This window comes from Trichoplax adhaerens, genomic scaffold, assembly GCF_000150275.1.
Source record: "Trichoplax adhaerens TRIADscaffold_10 genomic scaffold, whole genome shotgun sequence".
Classification (NCBI taxonomy): domain Eukaryota; kingdom Metazoa; phylum Placozoa; class Uniplacotomia; order Trichoplacea; family Trichoplacidae; genus Trichoplax; species Trichoplax adhaerens.
Window position 1 is genome coordinate 1,622,679 of NW_002060952.1, and position 23,055 is coordinate 1,645,733.

General features: G+C 30.4%; 1 protein-coding gene across 1 annotated transcript; it reads right to left on the reverse strand.

Annotated features, from left to right (window-relative positions):
* Positions 1–1,316: 1,316 nt before the first annotated feature.
* Positions 1,317–10,989, reverse strand: TRIADDRAFT_59345 (uncharacterized protein; the record flags this gene model as incomplete). Its single annotated transcript, XM_002115390.1, has 22 exons — positions 1,317–1,382; positions 2,540–2,638; positions 2,801–2,842; positions 2,928–3,054; positions 3,885–3,970; positions 4,077–4,143; positions 4,210–4,276; positions 4,354–4,504; positions 4,690–4,792; positions 4,928–5,013; positions 5,127–5,238; positions 5,366–5,406; positions 5,533–5,632; positions 5,938–5,995; positions 6,067–6,222; positions 6,785–7,039; positions 7,391–7,837; positions 9,117–9,497; positions 9,613–9,661; positions 10,120–10,154; positions 10,272–10,640; positions 10,761–10,989. The coding sequence occupies 22 exons, from the start codon at positions 10,987–10,989 to the stop codon at positions 1,317–1,319; spliced, it is 3,126 nt and encodes a 1,041-aa protein (XP_002115426.1).
* Positions 10,990–23,055: the final 12,066 nt, after the last annotated feature.

Consider the following 23,055-nt stretch of genomic DNA (forward strand, 5'->3'; position numbering starts at 1 on the left):
GCTAAAATAGAAACCATAACATAGATATCTATCTCCATATTACACCGTATGAAAGTATAAATATCTCAAATAAACAATGTAACGATAATTTAGTGTTACATCTTTGCAATAGCGTATCCCAACTATCATGGGGATTCCTAAGGTACTCCAGCTATACTGCTAAAAGACACACACGTATGATGATTATATTAATACAATTTACCTTTATTTAACGTTGCCGATTCTCGATTCCAATACTTCTAATCTTCCAACTTATACACTTATGATTTGTAACTCATCTACCGATCGACTCACTTAAACCTAACGTTACATGTATTATATACTGCACTTAGTGTACAGTAGTACAAGTCTTAATCCTGTATCGATCAGGATCGTTGTAGTTGCAATACGTGATATTGTACTACTCGAATGTCCACCTAGCTTACTATCCATCTAGTAAAGCAGATACAAGTACATTCACTCACTTTTCAGTGTGTAATACGTTTATTATAACAATCACAACATTTAATCACCGATGATATTCAATTACTAGCAACACACTGTTAAGGATGATAAAATTGTTAAAGTGTCAAGGAGAAGAGAGTAACAAGCAATCATTAAATTTTATATCCTCTCTATTGTAGGTTAAAGGTATTTTCAATCTCGCTTGAATTTAAAATAATATCATATGTAATCACAATAGAACTTGCATAAGAAATTAGAATTTTACCGAAATAAATACGAAATATGTTAAAATAGTGTTGAAATAGAAAGTACCTCAGGGTTTTTCCTTCTAGTCCTTTATATACTAATTCCACATTTACTTAACTCAGATTATCTCATTGAAAAAATAGCAATAACTTCAAGCATATCAGAGCTTTTCCTTCTGGTCTACAATACTAGATCATTAAGAAAAGTAAAGTTAAACGATAAACTAGTCACTCCAATTTAAGAAATCAATTATAATTATATAATCAATGAACGAATCTCAAGGTAGAATATCACGACGGAGTTAATGATAGAAAAAGGGTTACCTTGACAAGTTGAGGGATGACTGCAAGTTTTAGTCTTGTCTGCCTTCTGTAGGAAATTTCTTACCTCTTATTGGATACTCTAATACACTTAAAATACTTTTGATTCCGTAAACAAATACCGTAGTACTGGCTTTGGCTGTTTATAAGCATCTTTTTCCTTCTGGTATTTAAATAATCACTTTGACCCTTGGTGAAATCGTACGATTTGAAATTTACACGTTGAATTTATTTTTAACTTCAATATATAATACAGAACTTAAATTCCGTTTTTCAATAATAAATTAATCAAGATACTATTAGAAATCAATGCATCTTTAACTTAGCTATGATATACACTAAATTTTCGTCTTCCGATAGAGCGATGTTAATCTTCGATAGTAGTTGTTAAAGATTAGTCAGATTTGTTAGCGTAGTACCTTTATATTAGTTTGCCTTAGCTCTACTATTTCTTTAGTGTTATATTAGTATTTAAAGAAACACCTATTAAAGTAACCCTTAATAAAGAATAGGGATTAAGTAATTTTAATCGTAAGGCTGCTTGATAGTTAGAGTAAAGCTGTGCCATACACCTAGCATCTTCTTATAGAATGTTATCATTTCTTTATTGTTTAAGCTATTTTGCTTTAAATGGTCATTATTTTTTGACCCATTAGTTGATATTGGTTAACAATTAAAAGAATAAGAGTTTAATGCAAGTTCTTTCTAATAATTACATCTAGACTAAAACCTATCAATAATTAATGGTTCAATATTTAAGGTTATCAGTTAATTTAGCATTGGGTGGTAAATTATTAGCGATGATTATCATAGCATTCTGACAGACGGTAAATTTTTTGGAGGTGAAGAAACTCTGGAAGAGCGACGATAACCCGAAATGGATGTTGCTAATTCTAATAACACTTCTTAATAATAACATTTCTTAAAGTATGGATAGTATGTTGCTGTACTGAAAGTAGTTGCAAAAGTTACTGAAAGTATATTGAAGAAGAAATTTTAGATGATTTAGCAGTTGTTTCTAAGAAATTTCTACGCACTGCATTCGGCTAGGGCAGAGCTGTGCGTAGTCTATCTTAGAGTAAAGATCGAATCAAGTTTCTGATTTCTACAAATCTTTGAGATTAGTGATCAATTTCATCGCGATGGTCCCACTTAAAAGCAATTTTAGCTGGTAACAATGAAATTATTTTGTGCTACATTGATAGGTTGGGAAAGTAGAAATTGTTCACATGTTTCAAAATTGACAAGTTTTTAACTTATAGAAATTTAACATAAGAACATGTTGTTTTTCTAGCTTTTGCTAGTGCATTGAAATAGTTATAATGACGCGAGCATATACTTCAGTAATATTAATAAATGCTTATAAGTTGTTATGTGGAGATGAAAATATCCTTTTCCTGAATGATTACCTTGACCAAGCAGATCTGGGATACTAAATACAATATTAATATGGTAATTAGCTACCATTTTCGGCATTAGATAGAATTGCTACTACCCAAAAGCTTGTCTAGAATAATTGCCTTTCTTACATGTGCTCTGGAACCCTGGATTCCAATACTACTAGAAGTCTGGGTAGTAGCGAAAACGTTTCGACATTTAATAATGCAGGATTTATAGAATTTTTTCACCTTCGTATTACAAAGTAAAAATTTTGTAATTAGTTTAGCATACCTAATTATAATGAGTAACTGTAATTTGTAACGCTTGATACGACAAATCAGGGTAAAAATCGATATTAAATCACGCTACTTTAAGCTAGTAAAGACTGTAATAAAAAAACTCTGACTTACACCTTTATACTTTAAGCAATGAAAGTAAAATACAAACGTCCCCTGAACAAGATAAAAAAAGAGTCTTGTAGTTTAGGTACAAATAAATAATGCTAATATACGGCAAATGTACTTTGCAGTCATTTACCTGCAAAGAGTTTAATATAACAAAGATATAGGAGAATACTACAGTCTTATTCTGAATTGCTACATAGCCAAAAATCCAAGTAATTCCAAGCAGAGGTAGCAAAGCAATCGAAGCCCTTAATGACACCCTATACATTCAGATTGACAATATTAGTTAGACAAAGTAATATTATCGGTGATTGAAAGCTATTTGAGGGTCAATTTTCATTAGATCAACAACATAAAATATATACTATTATCAATTAATGTTTCTTTTAACCTTCAGAATAATCATGGGAGATATGTAACGTATGACTCTTAAGACAATCAATTATAAGATTAAAGATAAAGATTATAACGAGTATCGCACTAAAAACATACGAGAACACTAACTATTATTATGAAGGTTGCGGCTGCAATAAATAATTTAGTAATTGCACCTTAAATTGGTGTTCGTCATGGTCTTATTTATACAAAAAAGGCTCAATAACATTTTTAGGCATTTTTGCGCATAAGCACTAATATTGCATTTCACGGTGCAATGATCTTTTCGAGCATATCATTAATGGACAACAAAATATACATTATTATATATATGAATCAATGTTTCTCGTAGCTTTCGGAATAATTATTGATAAAAATATATAAGCATGGCTATAATACGATCAATTGCGTGATTGAAGATCATAGCGAATTGCATTTTAAAAAATAAATATGAGAATACTAGCTATTACTAAGAGGATTGCGGCTTAAATAAACAATAGACTATTTACAATTTAAATTGGTGTTTAGTCTATTATTATTTGTAGGGAAGAGACCCATAAATATTTTAGGCAACTATATCAGCACTAATATCACGTTGTGGGACGATGATCTTGTCAATCATATCATAAGTTGGCTTTAATTGTTTTTTTAGAGACAATATTGAATCTTATTCGCTTTATTATAATCTAAATCAATTTTTATATTATGAAGTAACCTTGTCTTCTGAATCTTGGATTTGTTTGCCATTGCGCGGATTCCCATCAAAGTTCGAGTAATCAGAATCATAAAAATAAGATTAATCTAAAAACAATCAGAAAAAATAAATTTATGCCATCGTTATATTTAGTAATTACCTTTTACTATAAATAGAAAACGGTAAAAGATTTATTCTTCTCTTGCGACTTACACCTATAGTCACTAAGCCGGGAATTCCAAAAGCAAATAATAAAAAATTGCCAGGAGCTATCCAGCAACTGAGTTGGAAGTCAAAATTGAGGTCAGCGTTAGTTTGTGAAACAATAATTAATGATTTAACATACTAATTACTGGTCCCATAAAATTCTTTTCTCAACAGGAAAGCAACAAGGACAATGATAAATGGTGTGCCTTGAATTATAAATGATCAAAATTATGACGTCAAATTCATCACTAGTATTTGCACAGAATTGAATATCGATACGAACCCCATCCAATTATGACATATATTATACAAGAAGCCATTTTCTCCGTCCAATGGATAGACATTTTAAAGGTCACAATTCCTTCAACCAACATCCAAGAAAAAGAAGCCAAAAATGAAAAGTGAAGCACAACGGCAATGATTTGACATAAAACCTAATGCATCCAAAAGTATTGTGAACGGGACATTAGTCAGCTATAATATCTGTCGAGGAGTAGATATCGGTAAATTAACAGCCATCACAAACGCTTACTTTTCATTAGATACGCATTTATAGCATTATTCTCTCTACATTAATTTTTTTTAACGAGTAGCACTGGCAATATCTTATCTATTATACCTCGTTATCGGTTTTTTGAATTCCAGCTATATAAACAGAAGTCGAAATGATTAGAGATGCTGCCAAGTTAGCATGGACTACGCCTCGGATACTATAGAATCGCCTGCATTAAAAAAAGTATATTCCACGTTCTTAGATGGCATTGAATCTATTAAATTTGACTCTATTTTTTTTTTTAATTGCTATATTAATAATTAAATTCAGTAAAGGATTAATCAGAATCTTCAAACTATCATACCTGACTATTGTAAAGGTTAGAAGTGTAAGAATGAGGCAAAATAAAGAAGTAGATAGTCCAACATAAGTTAAAATGCTTAAAAGTTTCTGATGGATAGGATCAATCTTATTTATTTGATAATGAAAAGAGTGCTATAAGTATCTTTATTAATTAATTAATTAATCTATAATGTGGTATAAGTAAATTTCTTGTGACTTACCTTATAACTGTCAGTTTGCAGTAAGACAGAAAAGCTTGTTAGATGATAGGCTATACATTTAACGATGGTACTGTTTACTTGCTGAGTTTCTACCCCATCTGTTGCCCAGTGTCTAAGAAACATTTAAGGGGAAACGAAAATAGTTTAATTCATCTTATTATATTCTTGTCTAGCCAGCAAAGGTAAAAGTAAATCTTGTTTACTCTACTGGATTGAAAAATGAGAGTAGCGGTACTTACTTCTCCTTCCAATAGGCACACAAGGGTTGGATTGTAGTATTCTAAAGTATAAATGAAAGAATACATACAGTTAATGCATCTCAATGCACGAAGCTTGTTAGTAATTGACTAATCAACTCGTAGATGCCCAATATAGATCTTATTGTACTTATATTAGGTCTCATTACCAGAGTAATTTTAAAATAGAATATGACCGGATCTGGAAATCTTCCCATTATTAAGGGTTTAATGTTGCATGATATGGAATGCTGCATTAATGGCAATTTACTACAAATCGAGAAAAGCTATTGATTAAGTAACACGACCATATCATATCTATCTTTAAAAGTACGAATACGAGTAGCAGCGACATTTTAAGATCTATTCAGTATTTTCTATGCTCAATCATATCAGAGAAATCTAGTGTAACTTATATAGAAATTGAATTTATTCAGTCTTAATTACACCGATAATCTGATTTTAAAATTTCAATTTTCAACTTTTCATATGAACCTGTTATCAATTCAGGGCTCGATTAAAAGAACAATTACTTCCTTATTTTAAAATGCGTATTACTATTTATATATTTCTACCTGCTTTCAATTTGAATCGGAGTAGTTTTATATATTCCTAAAGCCACTTGATATCTCTCTACGAAGCGTCAAATAAAGGTTACGATGGCATTTAATGATAAGATGAAAAATTGTGGTATATCATCGTACCGCTAGGTTCAGTAGGGACCACTATTAGAGGTATTCTAACTCTCAGTGGATATCCATAATATGTAGATAATAACCGTAAGGTTTGCTTTTCTAATTTAATATCAGTTATTTGGCTGCCATTGCTTTTCAAAGCATTTACAAGAACATAATAAACCCCTAAAAAGTAATAGTAGTCTTTAAGGCTAAGCTTTCTGATCATGTTAACGATTACATTAGTTATGAAAATCTGCTGAAAATAATATCAGTCTATGAAAAAAATAGTTATTCTCTATCGCTATTTAATCTTAATCGATATAAATCTAGCACATGATAAATACACCGTAAAAACTTCCTCGGTAGTTTAATTTCCAATAACAATTCTGAAATATCTAATAGTTATCAAAGGTACTGCTACATCTATTTCGTTATTTTCTGAATTATGGCATATAGAATCCTATTTGCTAGACGCTTAATCCGTTTTAAAATTAAGGTTTAATTACAAGCTACCGATCTAATCTAGGTATGCTGAGTCTCTAAATCATAAATCAAGTGGAACAAATTTGCAAGATACTATACTTAGGCAAAAAATGAATCTACAACTTAACTGATACGTGGTATTAATAACCAAATATACCATTATCGAATACAAAATATTTATTATTTTAATAATAAATATTAAGGAATGAAAATTTTAAAGGCAAAATTAGTTATATGATGAGTTTTACGAATAAATCTCTACCTAAAGCCTCATCGTGATAGGATGATTGCACCATGCTGGAATTAGTGGGTAAATTCTGTGCTAATTGTAATCCAGTCTTTTCTACCAATTCAATATAATTTATTTTTTCCGTAAAGTCGTTTTGATGTATTGAACTTAATGTTTGATTAGATATTAAATTGGATGCCAAACTGGATGTAGAGAGGGATTCTGCACTAGAAATGAAAGCAACAGTTGAATCGGAAGGTGCTGGTGATGGCGTTGTACTTTCTGTTTCTTAAAAACATAGTAACAAATTTAATAAATTATGCCTTAAAAATGCTATTTTAATTTCATAAGATGGAGTAAATTGACTTTAGATCTATAAAATGTCTTAAAATTATCACGAAAAGATAACTACTGTTTTGTAGTCTATTTAATTAGATGAAACTATAGCTAACAGTAATAGCAGACAATTAAAAATTTTAACTATATTATCCTTAAAATTAGTTTAGGTTAAAGCAAGGATTTTGATTGTATGATTGGTGCAAGTAGAAAGTATGTGACTGAATAACATGAATGGTGTTTGGTAACGTTGGTAATTAATAGCTTGAAGACTGCATGATGTGGTTGAGTTACTTTTCTTACCTGTAATTATTAACGTTTTTCGACAGATCGGGTAGGCTTTATAATGAAAGCAATTTGCTGGATACCATTCCCAGGATTCTGTTTCCTTCATATATTTCATAATCACACATCGATGGGTAGTTTCGCTAGAGTTGGCTTTCAATTTTGTAACCACGAGGTGATCAAGAGATCTACTTTGTATCCACATATAAACTTCGCTGGATTTTTTGTATAATCCAATCCAAAAAGACTGATTGGTATAGCTAATTGATCGAAATCTAATTTTCATTTCATATGGTATTAGATTTTCCACGAAACTTCGAATTTCTGGAGAAAGTATAACCAAATCCGATCTATGAATACGACATAATTCGCGTGCTTCATGAAAACTTAACTTTGCATAAAAAATTTTAATGCAGCTGGAATCATTCATAAGCCAAGACTTTGGACATTCAAAGGTTTTCCCGACTATTATAAAATAATAATAACGTAATTAAATACCATTAAATTCGTCCTTAGTTATCGGGTATAATACAAAATACTGTGATTATTGACCGAATATATAATATCAGATATCGATACGTGTATAGAGGTAAGACAAAGACCGAAATGATGACTATAGCAAGTTTTGATGCAATTACTACCAAAAAATTAAGAGCGCATTTGTTTTATGATTGAATTTTAAATACTAGAAGAATAAATAGTAGAAATCAAACTTATACCAAATTTGTTGTTTAGTCTGAGGAGATTTTTCGTTAATGAAATTGAATCTAGACCAAGAATAAATATAACATATTTATAAAGCAATTTATTTAACCAAGCCAATAAGATCCATAAATTTGGTTTAAAAATTTCTTGCCTAAAAATAAGGCTAGAATCTATAAAATTGGCAATCAACTGATGTGTTTTAATATGCTTACAAGACTAATCTTTTTTATATACCGGTAATTTAATTTGCCTTATGTCACCAAATTCAGTTACTGTATTTAAGGTATGGTACATTCAGATATTAATGCTACAGTTAAGTTCTGACGAACTATCAGAATTATGGTAACTAACAGCAACAATTTATGAATTTATCAGTGTTTCATATGGAAATCTTTACTATTTAGCTAAATTACACCTGTTGCATTGTATGAAATAAGTATACTTATGATGAGATTATCAAGCCTAAAAACTCTTTACTATTTAACTAAATTACCTACACTGTACCGTATAAAATTCACGTAACTATGAAGGAATTATCATGTCTAGTCAGATTAATTACAAGACAACCTAATATCAGAACTAATATGCAAACTACCTTCTTGTACCCGTAGTTATAAAGGTTAAATCAGAATTGTACTAAAACATCTTTTTTGACTCAGTTATAAAAAATTTGGTACTGCATAGAGCTATAGGAATTTGTTACTTTATACAGCCATCTAGTACACTTAAATCCACTGGAATTTTTCAAATTTATTTCTTAACATATTTTTGGGGGGAGGCAAAGAATTCACGAAGAAAATAAATTTTCTGAAGCAAACAGTAAACTACTTCAGTCTCTAATTACCTAATTATTATGCGTTAGTAACTTTTATTTGAAAAAATAATCATCAAAACCAATAAATTAACGAAGCAATATGTGTTAATTATAGCTACTTGAGTGAAATATTTTAATGGGCTTAGTTCATAGAATATCTTCTAGTACACAATCTAACTATGAAAGGTAATGAAAATAGTATAATGAAATCGAAATGTTTCTTACGTCTTTGGCAAATGTATGCGTATTTTTCTTCACAATTTCGAGTATACCAATAGCTCTTGGATTCATTATGCCTTTGTAAAGTTACACATCGACTTTCATTAAGCAACCTTGGCTCTCCTTTTGCCCAGTTAGAATAGTTAAGCATCGTTTTATTATCGAACCACGAAAAAAAACCAGATTTGTACTGCAAGCCGATCCAAGCTTCATCTCCATCACTTAGCATTGAAGTGATCATGGTTTCAAGGGTTTGATCCAGAATAATGGCAGGATAAGAAGCCAATGTATCTTGACAATAATTCTCAGATAATGAATTTTTTATTTTAGTACCTTTCAATCTAAAACAGTATCTTTCATATAGAAGCCAATTGTTAGAACATAAACCTATTAAAATTCAGACAGATATGAAATTTTTTGTTAATGTAATCAGTACGCTGTATTACATATGCAATTATTGTTCTTTGCTAATGCAGATAGCGAAAAGTTTTACTTTACTTACGGAACTGCTTTGTTCCAATCGAATTTAAGATAGCATCTGTTTGCTTATTCTATATTAGAAAAAAGAGTCTGATGAAGGAAAAAATCGAACTATAATACCACCTATGACCATAAAATATAACGCCCATATAGCTGATACCTACTGAACTGCAGGATTATTTATAATTGAATATTATCGTAGGTTAGAAATTATTGAGGCATCATCTTGATCAGTGCTACTACCGACTGAAGTACCCAAGAAAAGCTAATTATGTGCAAGTTTTCGAAAAATTACACTGTATCATAAATACACTCTCATATTAAGTCAACATAAACTGTTTATTGCATCGCATCGTAGTAATGAAGAACAGTTTAGATCTACAGTATACTGTAAGATTTTAATAGCTTGATTACTATATAATTTTGCAAAGATTTACAATATTTAACCATATCAAAAAATATAAAACTTGAATTTTTAGCTGTGTTTAGATGAAAATTCTGAGGTACTAATTGATGACAGAATTCGTACCGAAATAATATTGGTACCGTCCGGTGATGTTGCGCCTGTCAGACAATATGAAACAAAAATTTAAATCGAGCTTTACAGAAAATGCAATCTAGAATCTAATGCAGTTGGAAAATAATAGGTTTATACTTTTTATATAAATATTTTTGATTTACCTCGCATGCAAAGTGGATACAAATAATGAATGTTTAGACATTTTTGCAACTGCCAGTAAATGATACCATTGCTTACATTGGCTACCATGCAAATATCCTTTGCATTAGGATGTTGATGTAGTTGATATTGGTCTTCACTTATCCACTGTAGTCCACTCATGTTCGATTTAAGAGCGATCCACATCGATTTATCTGTCGATAAAGCTAGGCTCTTGACAAATTCATATTCAGATTGATCATGGACAATGGCTAAACTAGCATTCAAATCCATGCAGTATGCGAATGCATTAGACCATGAATTATAACTCGTTGATGAAGGTAGATAACACCTTTCACCAATTTGCAACCAGTCTATAGGACATCTGAGCTCTGTTAAATTGTACAAAGTCGTTAAGTAGCTTATTAAAACGTAACGTATAGACAAGTAACGAGGCAAATAACTTTCAGAATTAATACATAATTCTTGCTACAGTAAAATAGATTATTTACTTTGTTCACATAGAAATGGATAAAATGAATAGCAGCGCCGGTTAGTCCATAAAAGAGTTTGACTATTAATAGTAACACATTTGCCGGATTGCGGATCTCCGGTTATCAGCGGATTAAATTTTTCCCAGTTGCTAAATTGTTGAGAGAAACTTGAAGTATCAGGCCATAGCCACTCGTAATCGCCAATACCTGTTATATTATTTCCAACAGCTTCCAAACCAATCCACATTTCAGAAAGATTGGGTATAGCTGGTTTTAGAGCTAGTAATTTATCTTGCGATTCAATCTGAACTAGTTGTTTGCCAAGTGCTTCACAGAAACTTCGGGATAATTTAAAAGTTAGACTATCGTAATACGAAGTAATGCAAGTCCTGTTAAATAAAACCGATGGTGCCTTGCAATACCTATTCTCTATAAGTAAGAATGGAATGAATATGGCGCTCTGGTCAGATTTTAACATGTTACCAAATTTGGATATCTATAGGGCTTTACTTGAAAGAAAGCTAAGCTAATGTTGGAAAAGACTTACTGAATTGTATTTCGTATCCCGATAGAATATACGGTGAAATCATCGAATTTGGAGTGGTTGTGTTCAAGTCTTGGCATGAAATGAATTTATAGGTTAGTTGTGGAAAGATATTGAGATACTAGCACTTGAAATTGGTCAGAAATCAATTTAACTGACATCACTGGATAATTAGACTTGAAATCGCTATCAGGGAAATTTTAAATTCTTAGCTTAACAGCATAGTATGCTTATACTATAAAGTATTGCTGCATAAACTATATACGTTTACATGTATTATCTGTTCACTAAAACAACTACGAAATATACGGCAGAATTTATATCTGACTAAAATTAAGGTGATAGCCACTTAGAACCTTCATATACAAAATAAATTTTAAATTGAAACAATATATGATAGACGTTGTTGTTAAGCTACGTATTCATACATTGAATCTTTGAAAAAAGCTATTCTATCCTTTCTTTACCTAGCTGACAGATGAAACGAAAATGGTCATTGCAACTAAAATTCATCCATTGCAATTGGTTACTAGAATATCCTAAGTAAAGCCAGGTACACAAGATTGATGAACTGCTCGTACTGTTTTGGTCCCTTAAGGTCCAATTCTCAGAAGTAAAATTACTATTAATCCGATCATGATGAATTAACGTGCTATTTAAATCCACCGAATCAATCCAGTACAGCTCAATTAATGGACTATCGCTGCTCTCATTGAAAGTCTGCACCATATCATAAAGAATATCGATCTCACTTGCAGAATTAATCTGCAATAAAGTACCATTATAAGTAATTTTACAGTAGTTGACCGCATTAAAGATTGATGCTTGGGATTGACTGATGAAATAGCGCTTATAATTATGGCTAAACCATCGATCACCTGAAAAATAAAGAAAATATAAATATTTATCAATCCCGAATAGCTTAATAGTAGTCATTAATTTAATACGGCTAGCATTTAATCCTATGTCGAAGGCATTTAGATAAGATGTTTGAGCCTATTAGAATTCTAAATTCATAGGTGGATGTTAACAAGTTCGTTGCGGATATAAAATAGGTCGACAAGAACTATTCATAAAGAAAGTTCACTAACTTTATTTTAATCTTAATTAAATGCTGTACTAACGGCAAAGATATAATAGCTTGATTTCGAACGCAGCTTTATTACTGATACTTCTTTCTGCTTTAGCAGTTTAAATTTCAAATTGTATAATATTGTTTCTTAGCTGACAGATCTCTTACTGTGGCTATGAGACTGTTAAATATGACTAAAGCGTATATGTAAATATTACTGAGGAGTTTTTATGCGTACGCATCGCTTGAAAACTGTTGATATTTATGTATGTAGTATTTGGGTATTTGTGACAAATATTTAAAAGAGTAGATGAACTAAAGAAATTATACCAAACTTACCGGGAGATTGTATCATTTGAACATAATTTAGCATAAAGAGATAGACTAAGCTTCCGAGGGCAATCCATAACATGCTGGGTTTCTATTTACGAGCAAATATGATAAAACTTTAGTACAACTAATAACGTGATGTAATAGCAAAGAATTCGAAATTATAGACTTATCTGAGTTGTTTAAGCTCAGGTCTATCTATGAAGCAATTTAATCATTTAACTTAAAAGAATACAGTTACAAGTGTAATTTGTCTTGAAACTTAAAAGATATTTGTTATGGTGTTATCTCACCATTTGAATAGATTTGCGTAATCTTAGCTAATATGGTAGAACTGATGATATCTTGATGTTGTTGTATACTAATTATTGTCGATATATGAATATGTTATGTTAAATGGATTGTTTGACAGTATCGGTAATATGTAATAATGATTACTATGACTTAATAGAATAATCTCATACTATCCCTTAGTCGTAATCATGTGTAATGAGGTATCGAAGTTGTATTTGTTATTGTTATGTTCGATTATCATCGAGCCTTATAAAAGCGAGTGCGCTGCGCAAAAGGCTCTAGTTGTTGTAGTTCTCCAGTTCGTAAGTCGTCTTTACGTAAGATGAAAGGGCATTTAAGTCATAAGTTTGCTTAAGGACTTTTATCTTGCGTTTCCTTGCCACAAACAATTCCGGTTTGTGACAATAGTATAGGTCATATATTTTAGTGTGTAAATTTGAGTTAAATATCTAATCTCCATTACACGCTTTTTCTTCGTTCTTGGCTATATAAGATATAATAACAAATGTCGTTATAACGATTCCGTGACCATCCCAGTAATAATAACGTACAAGTATGTGTCTTATTTTTATATCAGTTAGCAAAATTTCCCGGTAGACTTCTCATCTAGTGAGCAATATTTATACCGAAGTGGAATATGGAGGCATAAAGAATTTCTTTGGTATATCAAGTCAACTATTATTGTGAATCAGTTACTAGAACTAAACTATGTTTTAGTAGATACCCCGAAAACTAGATGATTATAAATATTTTGTTCATATTCAAAGTTTGCTACTAGATTAAGTATCTTTTAATAGAGAGTTTAAATTTTACATTTAGATATCAGCAGTGTTGCATATTTTTACCGCTATTATGAAGAATAATTCAATTTCCATCACTTTTCATCATGCATTATATGCCTATATAGTTCACAAACAATATTAGACGGAAACTTGTAAAATCAATTAATATAGACTATAACCAACGTTTAAATATCGCCAATAATATATATTCAGGGAATTAAAGCTGTTTGGTTAATAAATACCTTGTAACTTAGTAAGTAAATCTTTAAGCCTAATAAAAACATTTAATAGACCATTCGTCAAATCGCTAATTTTATACAGTATTAATTATCATATTACACTGCTGGTGTAGTTTCCAACTATAGCATCATTATAGCGCCTTTGCAAATATGCAAAGCCTTCTCTCATTCATATTAAGAGCAGCCCAGCAGGATTCTATTGCCTCTTTGATAAGTTTATGATAGATTGCTTAATGTGGAATATTAGATTCATGATTATTAGAATAATATTCGTATGGAATAGTTTCAGCAGATTAACTGAACAGCCAGGTAAATATTTCAAAACTAGATGATACTAGTCTAAAACGAGTACAAAATAAAAATAAATCTTTAAATTATCATAATTATTGTACTTTGCTCTTTCTGTATTTTAATTACGCTCTTCTACAGGAAGTAGAATGACGCGGCTTCTCCTTTGCAATTATATTAATTAATACAACTAAAGTACTGTCACTACATTAGGATATTTGGGTAAAATTATAAAATTAGCTACAGTAAATGAGTTAATTCAAGCTTTCAATATACGAAATAAAAATGAAATTTACGATGATAATTATAAAATCCTATAGCAATATTTAATTTAAATTTTAAAATTAGAATTTGCATTTAACGTCAGTTCGTATTCTTACGTAAAAGATGCAATTTAGATAAAAGATTCTATAAACATTACTGAATGATATCAAACGTTATTTACTTTGTCAAAATAAATACAAAATCAATTTTCATTGTACAAGTAATATCGCATTTCGATGGTTATACATAACAAAGTTTTTCAATTACATCGGAATCTATAGATATTATTACGTAACTATTCTACTATAAATGATCGTACATCAATTAACACAATTTAACCCTAAAACGAACATAATAAGCGCAGATTGACTTTCTGATGAGATGGTTGATGGAAATAAGCAAATTTTTAATTATCAAGCAAAAGCAAGAGTAAATCATTTTGATAAAGATTGATAATTAATTGTACAAGAATGGAAATAGTAAATGACTGTGATACAAATTATTACCCATACGAACAGTAAATATAAAGCAATGAAGAACTTGTAGAAAACTATTTTAATACGTGAATTTCTTTAAGCCATCGATCCAGCTTAGATAATACTATTAAAGAAGTGCTGAGATTTTATTAGTGTTATCAAAAATGTTAAATTAAAAAAATTGTATTTAACCGTTTTGCCTATGGGTAATTGTCAGATCTAGGGTGGCGTGAGTACATTTCTACATCATATTAGTTACATCCGTATAGCAAATTTTGAAAATTTTATCGATATTCAATTAATAAAAGTGAAACTTATTACCAAAGCTTCTCTTTAACTTTAGGTCATCAATACAAAGATATTTGTTTTAGTTGGTGAACGCGAATATGTCCCAGTTATCAAGTTTTAGCGATAAATACTTAAAAATATCATTATTTTCACATGCTACGACATATGTTTTTAATAATTAGTGAGCATTAGTGCAAAATCAAACCGATTTATTTTATTTTAATTCCAAAAACCAGAATGAAAATATAATAACTCAGAAAATTCTGAAATAATAAGTGCTTACTTCATACTTACTGAATAAAGGGAAAACTTTGACATGGCTTCTAGATTCTTATCAGTCTTGTGTTTGATATTATTCGCATTCGAATTATAAATACTGGTATCAACTGCTAGAATATAAAGCAAGTGAGCTAAAAAAGGTAGGATAATTCATTGACTGTCTGGAAATATTCACTTACTGTAGTCTTAATCAAATGGTATTATTAAAGCATTTCATCTTGTGAAATATTATATAGTTTAGTATTGGTAATTGTTACCATGCTTGTAAAATAAATACTTGACTATAACAAAGTCGTCACTAAATCACTATTGATCATTGAGGACAATAAGCGGCAATCATTTCTGTTGCGAGTTGTTTATCATAAATAATTACTACTATCATTATATTCCAGTAAAATGGTTCCTAAATTTTTATCATTTATCGGACTAAAGGCTTCAGACAATAGAATTGACTAACTATGAATAAAATTGTTACTTCACGAACGATAGGCCCTCAAACAATATATGAAATAGAATTATATTATCAATTACAGTCATCTAATTAAATACTTAACGATTATTATTTGCAATCAACTAATTAATCAAGTTTAATCGAGTTCGGAATGAATAATGTGTCGTATTGCATTCTCATTCCAAGGTAAGTGTCATTTGTATTTAACATCTGTTTCAAATTGATTCGTTTTTAGTACGTGGCAGATAAATTTATTTAACATCCGTTTTAGTAGAGTTTTAATTGGGGCTGAGAAACTGGTAGTAGCTTGATGACCATGTAAATAATAAAATATTTACGCAAATTAGCAATAATTACGGTATTACTGGCAGCGTGAGCTTCTTATCACGTTAACGAAAGTTAATTAGTAAAGTATTTAGACGATATCACTTTTAAGTATTTATGAAGTATTGTAATGTAGGCCACATTTTACCTTTTAATGCGTTATTAACATTCCGTACTTCTACATTATATTGCTAGCAAGCAGAATCATAGTAGTTAATTATAAAGAATAGCGTTTTTTGCATTCAATGATATGATTAGTAATTACATTTCTAACTAATTTTCGACTTTCACCTCATGCAGTCAGATGATCTATCGGAAATCCATTCAGAATGTTATTTTCTTTAGAGAAGACGATTGCCATTATAATGCGTCATACAATGCAGGTTGATATTCTGATCATCTTAACAGATATGATAAGCTAAATAGATCTCAATTTCCTGATATACTATAAGAAAAATACTAAAAATAACTGTTGATCCAGTTGATTCTTTTAAATTGAATTCTATCGTTACAATTTTGATATTTTCTAGCAAATATTGTAGTTTGCTTAAGTATAATTCTTATAAGATTCAGATTTTATACTTATTAATAGTTTCTGATTAATATGAAATTTAATAAATGGCAAATGTAAAATTTAAGTGTTTACTTGCCTAAGTTAATTTATTTAGGATCAAGTAAAATCTTAAAATTGAAGCCATTAATAATGGTTAATACCTATTACTGAAAAAAGACTATTTAGCGATGCTATGGAAACCTTTTATAAGCTATATATGGTGCGTTACTTTCATACTAGAGCTATATTTTCGACTACTCGACCACAACAATATATGAAAAGTTTTAAGTTTTTATAGTATAACAGTTTCTAGGAAGTAAAATTGAGTATACTGCCAATCATTCTGAAAGTGCCCAAAATCTAACTAAAAATTAAACAGAGTATAATTATATTTCTAATGTTATTCACTTTTTAAAGAAACGTTAATCATTTCCATTATTTGCGCGAGTCTAAGAATATCGTAAATGTTATGATTTCAATCCATTTTCATGTATTAAGCTTTTTTAAAGCTGGTACAAATGAACAACAATATATTTACACATACCGTACTACTAAAGAACCTTAAGATTGATGTCCGTATGATAAATGCCAATTTCTAGCCTTCATTGATATAACGTGCAGTATAGTAAGCCTTGCGAAAGATAAACGAGGTCATGTAGGGCAAGCTATCTACTTTCTCAAACTGTAAATGTCTTGATTAAAATTCATATTTATATCATCTTGATGAGTTGGCTTTATTGCGTCTTATCTAATAAAATTCTGCATAATATTATTTCGTATATCATCTAGAAAGGATTAAATCCTGATGAAAAATCAATATTTTTTTCAATAGAGGATATATAGGTGACAAAACTAGAGGTCAAAGAGTGAGTAGATATGACCATGGTATACTAGAGCCATGCGGAGTGCAAATATTATACAATGAAAATTAATAATATAGGAAGATGGATATATAAAACCATTTTTTAAAATTAGCTTTAATAGATCGCTCTAAGTCAGGTTTATCGCAGATAAAGTACGGTACATGCTAATATCTACGTAGGTGTATGAAATATTTACATATGCAGTTAAAACGTATTGAATAAACTCACAGTCGGGTAAATTAATATCAAACTTTATGATCTTAGTAGTTTGATAGTACATAGGAGGGTGCAAAATGTAAATTCGACGGGAAGTAATCCTATCTATTTGAGATCGTTGCAAAAAGGCATTCAATACTGTAAATACTGAATTCTAAACCTATAATACATATATGTCCTAGGAAATAAATTGTGTACCATTACAGAATGATCGGCTTTTAAGTCGTAGTATATTTTTTTCTCTAACAAACATTAAGAAAGATGTTTCCATCTTATCGGAATTTTGATGTATAGCTTAATATAAGATCAAAAATCTTGACAATGCTTATGTAGGAAAACGAGATTACGCAGAGCCCCGAGTAAATAAGATAGTAGATTAGTGGTGTTAGGGGCACTCTATTAGGCTTATATAGAAATGTATAAACGGCCCACTCCTTGGAGCAGGAGTAGGTCGGTAGCCCTGAGCAAATTGTGCGTGTGTAGTTGCGTCATCTAAGTGTAATAATTTAGCTTAATTTTGCTAAGATACACTAAGGTTGGTGACACTTTGAACCAAGATAGAGATTAGGGGAAAAACACCAGTTTATTTAATATATTTTACTTTATAAATTAAAAAGCCGTTTAAGTGAGTCTTGCAATAGGTATAACATTATACTGTCTGACACAATCCTTCCACTATCATCTACACTAATTTGGATATTACTTGCAAGTCCTACACTAAAATTTTAAATCATCTTATAATACATTATTAAATAAAGAAATATTCTATGAAGGGGAATACTAAATATTAACCTTCATTACATAAGTTCTACTACTGTAAATTTCAACAGTAATATTTTTAAGTAATAAACTTTTTTTAACTGCCGCATAGTCGGACAATTCCTTGTGTGACTAGATGCCGTAGGGTTCAATCGGACATTTTAATAAAATAGCTTCTAGAATAAAGTTTTGATCCTTAACGTGAGTAATCTATCGTCTAAGACTCGAATCTAAGTTTGGTTGATTAAAGAGTGCTTAGAGTTAGTTGCTTAGATAGTTAAGTCTACTTTAGAGGAAAGAATCCCGTTTAATTCTTGTGTTACAATCTCGGTTGTGACACAGCCTAATTTCAGAACGCTCTTAGGATGAGAACTAAATCTTATTTTTCTTTGTAAACTTTTACTGCTCTTCTATCAATATTATATAGCTACTGTACTGTATCAACTATTAGTGATGTAAGGTGCTCTTACTTAAGTAACTCCATTATACTTCGTGGACAATTTCCTATTGGTTTACCGTAATAAAATTTAAAAAACGTATTATAAAAGATGCGTAGAAAAGAATAAATTTATTTCTCTTTTCTCTATCTTAATTGCCTAATTACTATATGCTTGTAATGAAATGAAATATGTAGAGATCAAGCTACGAAACTTTAACAAACTTTGATTCTACTTTCGTTGCACTCCGGTCGACTTAACGCTAATACTTTGACACCAAATAAAATTTGGGGAAATAACCGAACAACAATTTATTTCAAAACAAAAATGGAGAGAAGTATAAACCGAACAACCTTACAAATACTTAGCTTTAAGTATTATTAAAATAAATGACAGACAAAAAAAAAACTGTTAACGACCAAACAACCTTTCAAAAAGAAGAACGTTTTAACTTACGACAATTCGACCCCGAAGGCCTTTTAAATTCAACAAGTTCTTCAAATAAAATCTTCTTCTACTCTCCCTCTAAATTTTCTAATTGCACTATCATTTATAGGCTTCGTAGAGCCGTCAGAGGTATTTAAAACTAAACATTTGCTAACCAATCGCTCTTAAGATCCGTTTTAGAAAACTACTTTGCACCATTTAAGAAAACAAAAATCATTCAAAGTTCAGACACAATTTACCCTACGATTCCCTTACAAAACACTATAAAAGTAACAAGCTAACTATAAAAATACATCAAACTTCATTTCTAACATAATTTCTATCATTAATACACTATAAAAGTCTAAAAATCAACCTTTAAACATCAAGATTTAGTCATAAAAACAACATTCTAACTACCTAACAATCAACACAACCTCTACCAATTTCCATCTTATTTTCTATTTTCCTCACTAAATCTCCTAATGTGACTTCAAGTCACGTCATAAAATTCCAAAGTTTCAAATTCATGACAAAAAGTCCAAATCTCAAAATCAACTCCTACGATATTTTTCATGAACAAAAATCCAAAAATTAAAACAGAAAAATTATAATTCAGACATAAATTAAAAATAAACCCGACCGGTTCCAAAACAGGAAAATTATATCGGACACAAACCCGACCGGTCCCAGAATCCGAAAACTATATCGGACACAAATCCGGAAAAATTCGCTTTTTATGAAGATCACAGTAATCGCTTATCAAAAAAATTTATATGACTACTACGACTACTTTTCTGACATTAATATCGCTTAGTATTCGCGAGTATTGACAGTTGATGTTTTAGCGTCAGATTGTACTGTAACTGTACGAGTATAGACTACATTACAGTACTTTATCGTCATGTTATAAATCCCCTTTCTCTAAGGATAGGGTTTTGCTACTAAGTCAAATTTCTTTACAATTTGAATAGACGATCAAACGCCCTTTCTTTAGATTAGGCATTTGCTCTATAGGGCTACTTCTATAGTAATCTATATAATACCTTGCAAAATAATGAAGAAGAAAAGATGGCGACATGATGATTTGGCAGGGGAAAACTTAAAGACACTATCACTTTCTAGGTATTTCTATAGTAAAATAATACTAATTACATACTAAAAACTACAAAGGACTCTACTTTTAGTCCTTTTACTACATACTTTTATACTTTCTAAAATTTACAAACAGGTTACAATACTAGTTAATCTAATACATTTGTACATTAACATATCAAAAATATCAATTATTGTAATATAAGATATCTGTTGCGAATGTACAATGCTTCAATGCGAAATATCAATTATAGCAATATTAAGCTTAACTCAAGATAACCATTCATACAATACTTTAATGAAAAACATCAATTATTAAAATGTCTTAAAGCAATATTTCAATTATTATTATAACTGTAATTCTATGTTCTTGACGCAGTAATTATGGTACCGTAATAGGTATTTATTTATTTTTCGAACTCATACAGATAGCTACCTGCGTACGGTTAGCGATATGAACTAGTTTGCAAAGTCACGGACTTCTAAGTTATATTTTTAGAGGCGCACCGATTAGTATTTGGGTCTTTTAACCATGAAGGAGGTATTTATATTGCTGGCAAGATGACTAAAAGAGCATGTCGAGAGGCAAACTTATTCTATGTTGTTCTCATTCCCAAGCTAATATTAACAATTTTATGCTTGTCGTAAGTAATACTTTGTGCTTACATCGTTTTTGATTAATTTCATTTTGGAAGAGTATTTCGCTAAGCATGTAATACTATAATGCACCTAAATGTTATGTTTGAAGCAGGTTGGTACTTACAAATGAATCATATTTTTAAAGGTATCTTAACACAGACTATTACATTTGATAAAGTCAATCACAAAGTATGCTATGATTTTGTATAGCAATTATACTATAGTACGGTAACTAGATCCATACTGTAGCTTAAGGATAGGTTATTTATAATTGCCAGACACGCTGAGGTTCTGTTGTTGCTAAGTACTCATTTAACTGGAAGGTATTTGAATGAATTGAACTTGTAGTAATAAAAATCATTCCAAGCTATCCAAGTTGAAATGCTTAGTGTCTCGTAGTGAACAACTATCGGTGATAACTATCGGAGTACCTAAGAACTGCCAGGCTTTCATGCCCTAGAACGCTCGTCATAACAAAGTAGCCTCGATAATTTTTGGGCTATTAATAATTTAATAATAGTTAATGTTATCGTACCTTGACTCATGATCATTATTGGCTAGTTATAACTTTGAATAGATTCAAAGATGGGAGTAATATCTGATTTATAGTTATCTTTTAGCATCGTACTATATGATAAGTTAAAAAATAGTGCTTTTTGTCGTGAACTGGGTATTACGTCAACTGGAGAGAAAGCTATTACGAATGATTATTAGTATACCTATTATGATAGTAACGCAACTGAATAAAAAAACGGCTACAAAGGAGATACTTATTTATATCAACAGTATTATTTACACTTTATAATCCTTTACTGGCTAGGAATACGAATTTAAAGCTGCTAAATTTCAAGCTAGTAGAAACTGACAGAACGAAATACCAGTATAATACCACAGGCTAAATCATGAAGAACTCGGAAATTTTACTCTCGCTTAAGATAATTCTTTACTAAACCGTCGCTAATTATAAAAGTGGTTGAGTAACGGGCCATTTCATCTTTTAAGTAATGCATTGAAATATTTAGTATTGGATCAGATTTAGAAGATTTCATTTTTAAAACTGATACGAGTATATTTGAAATTCGTTCATATAAAAATACAGCAAATAAGGTAGGTTAGGATTTTGGAGATTAATGGAAAGATTCTTGCATTTAATTTAAAACAGCCTAATAATAATGGGCCTGAAAGCACATGTTTGCGCTCAAAGCAATATATTGTTATTGGATCAAATTGATTTTTAGTTCAATTACTTAAATTACAGTCTAATGAGATCATTCTGAAAGTTCATACCAATAATTAATTCGTAGGATGAAATTTTAATTTTTACTAGGCTTTAACAACTGAAAGTTATGACGAGGCTACATTGCTAAGAATAGAAATCATAAACCAATATATTACCCATATGAGTTCATTCGATGTGTTGTAAATGCCTATTTGACTGTCTAGAGATAATACCGCATTTACTTGAGAGTCTTCATTGCTCAGTATTGCACTAGAAAGGCAACAATATCTAAGATTTATTTGGTCGAAGTACTACAAGATATTGCTAAATCGAATGTAATTTTATTAACTGCACAATTAATAATGACTAGAAACAGTGCTCTATTCAATGTTGCAATTTTGCAAAACATGCCATCCTTAACATATTTTAATCTTCTTCTGCACCTTTAATGCCGAATCTCAAATGTAAAAATTTG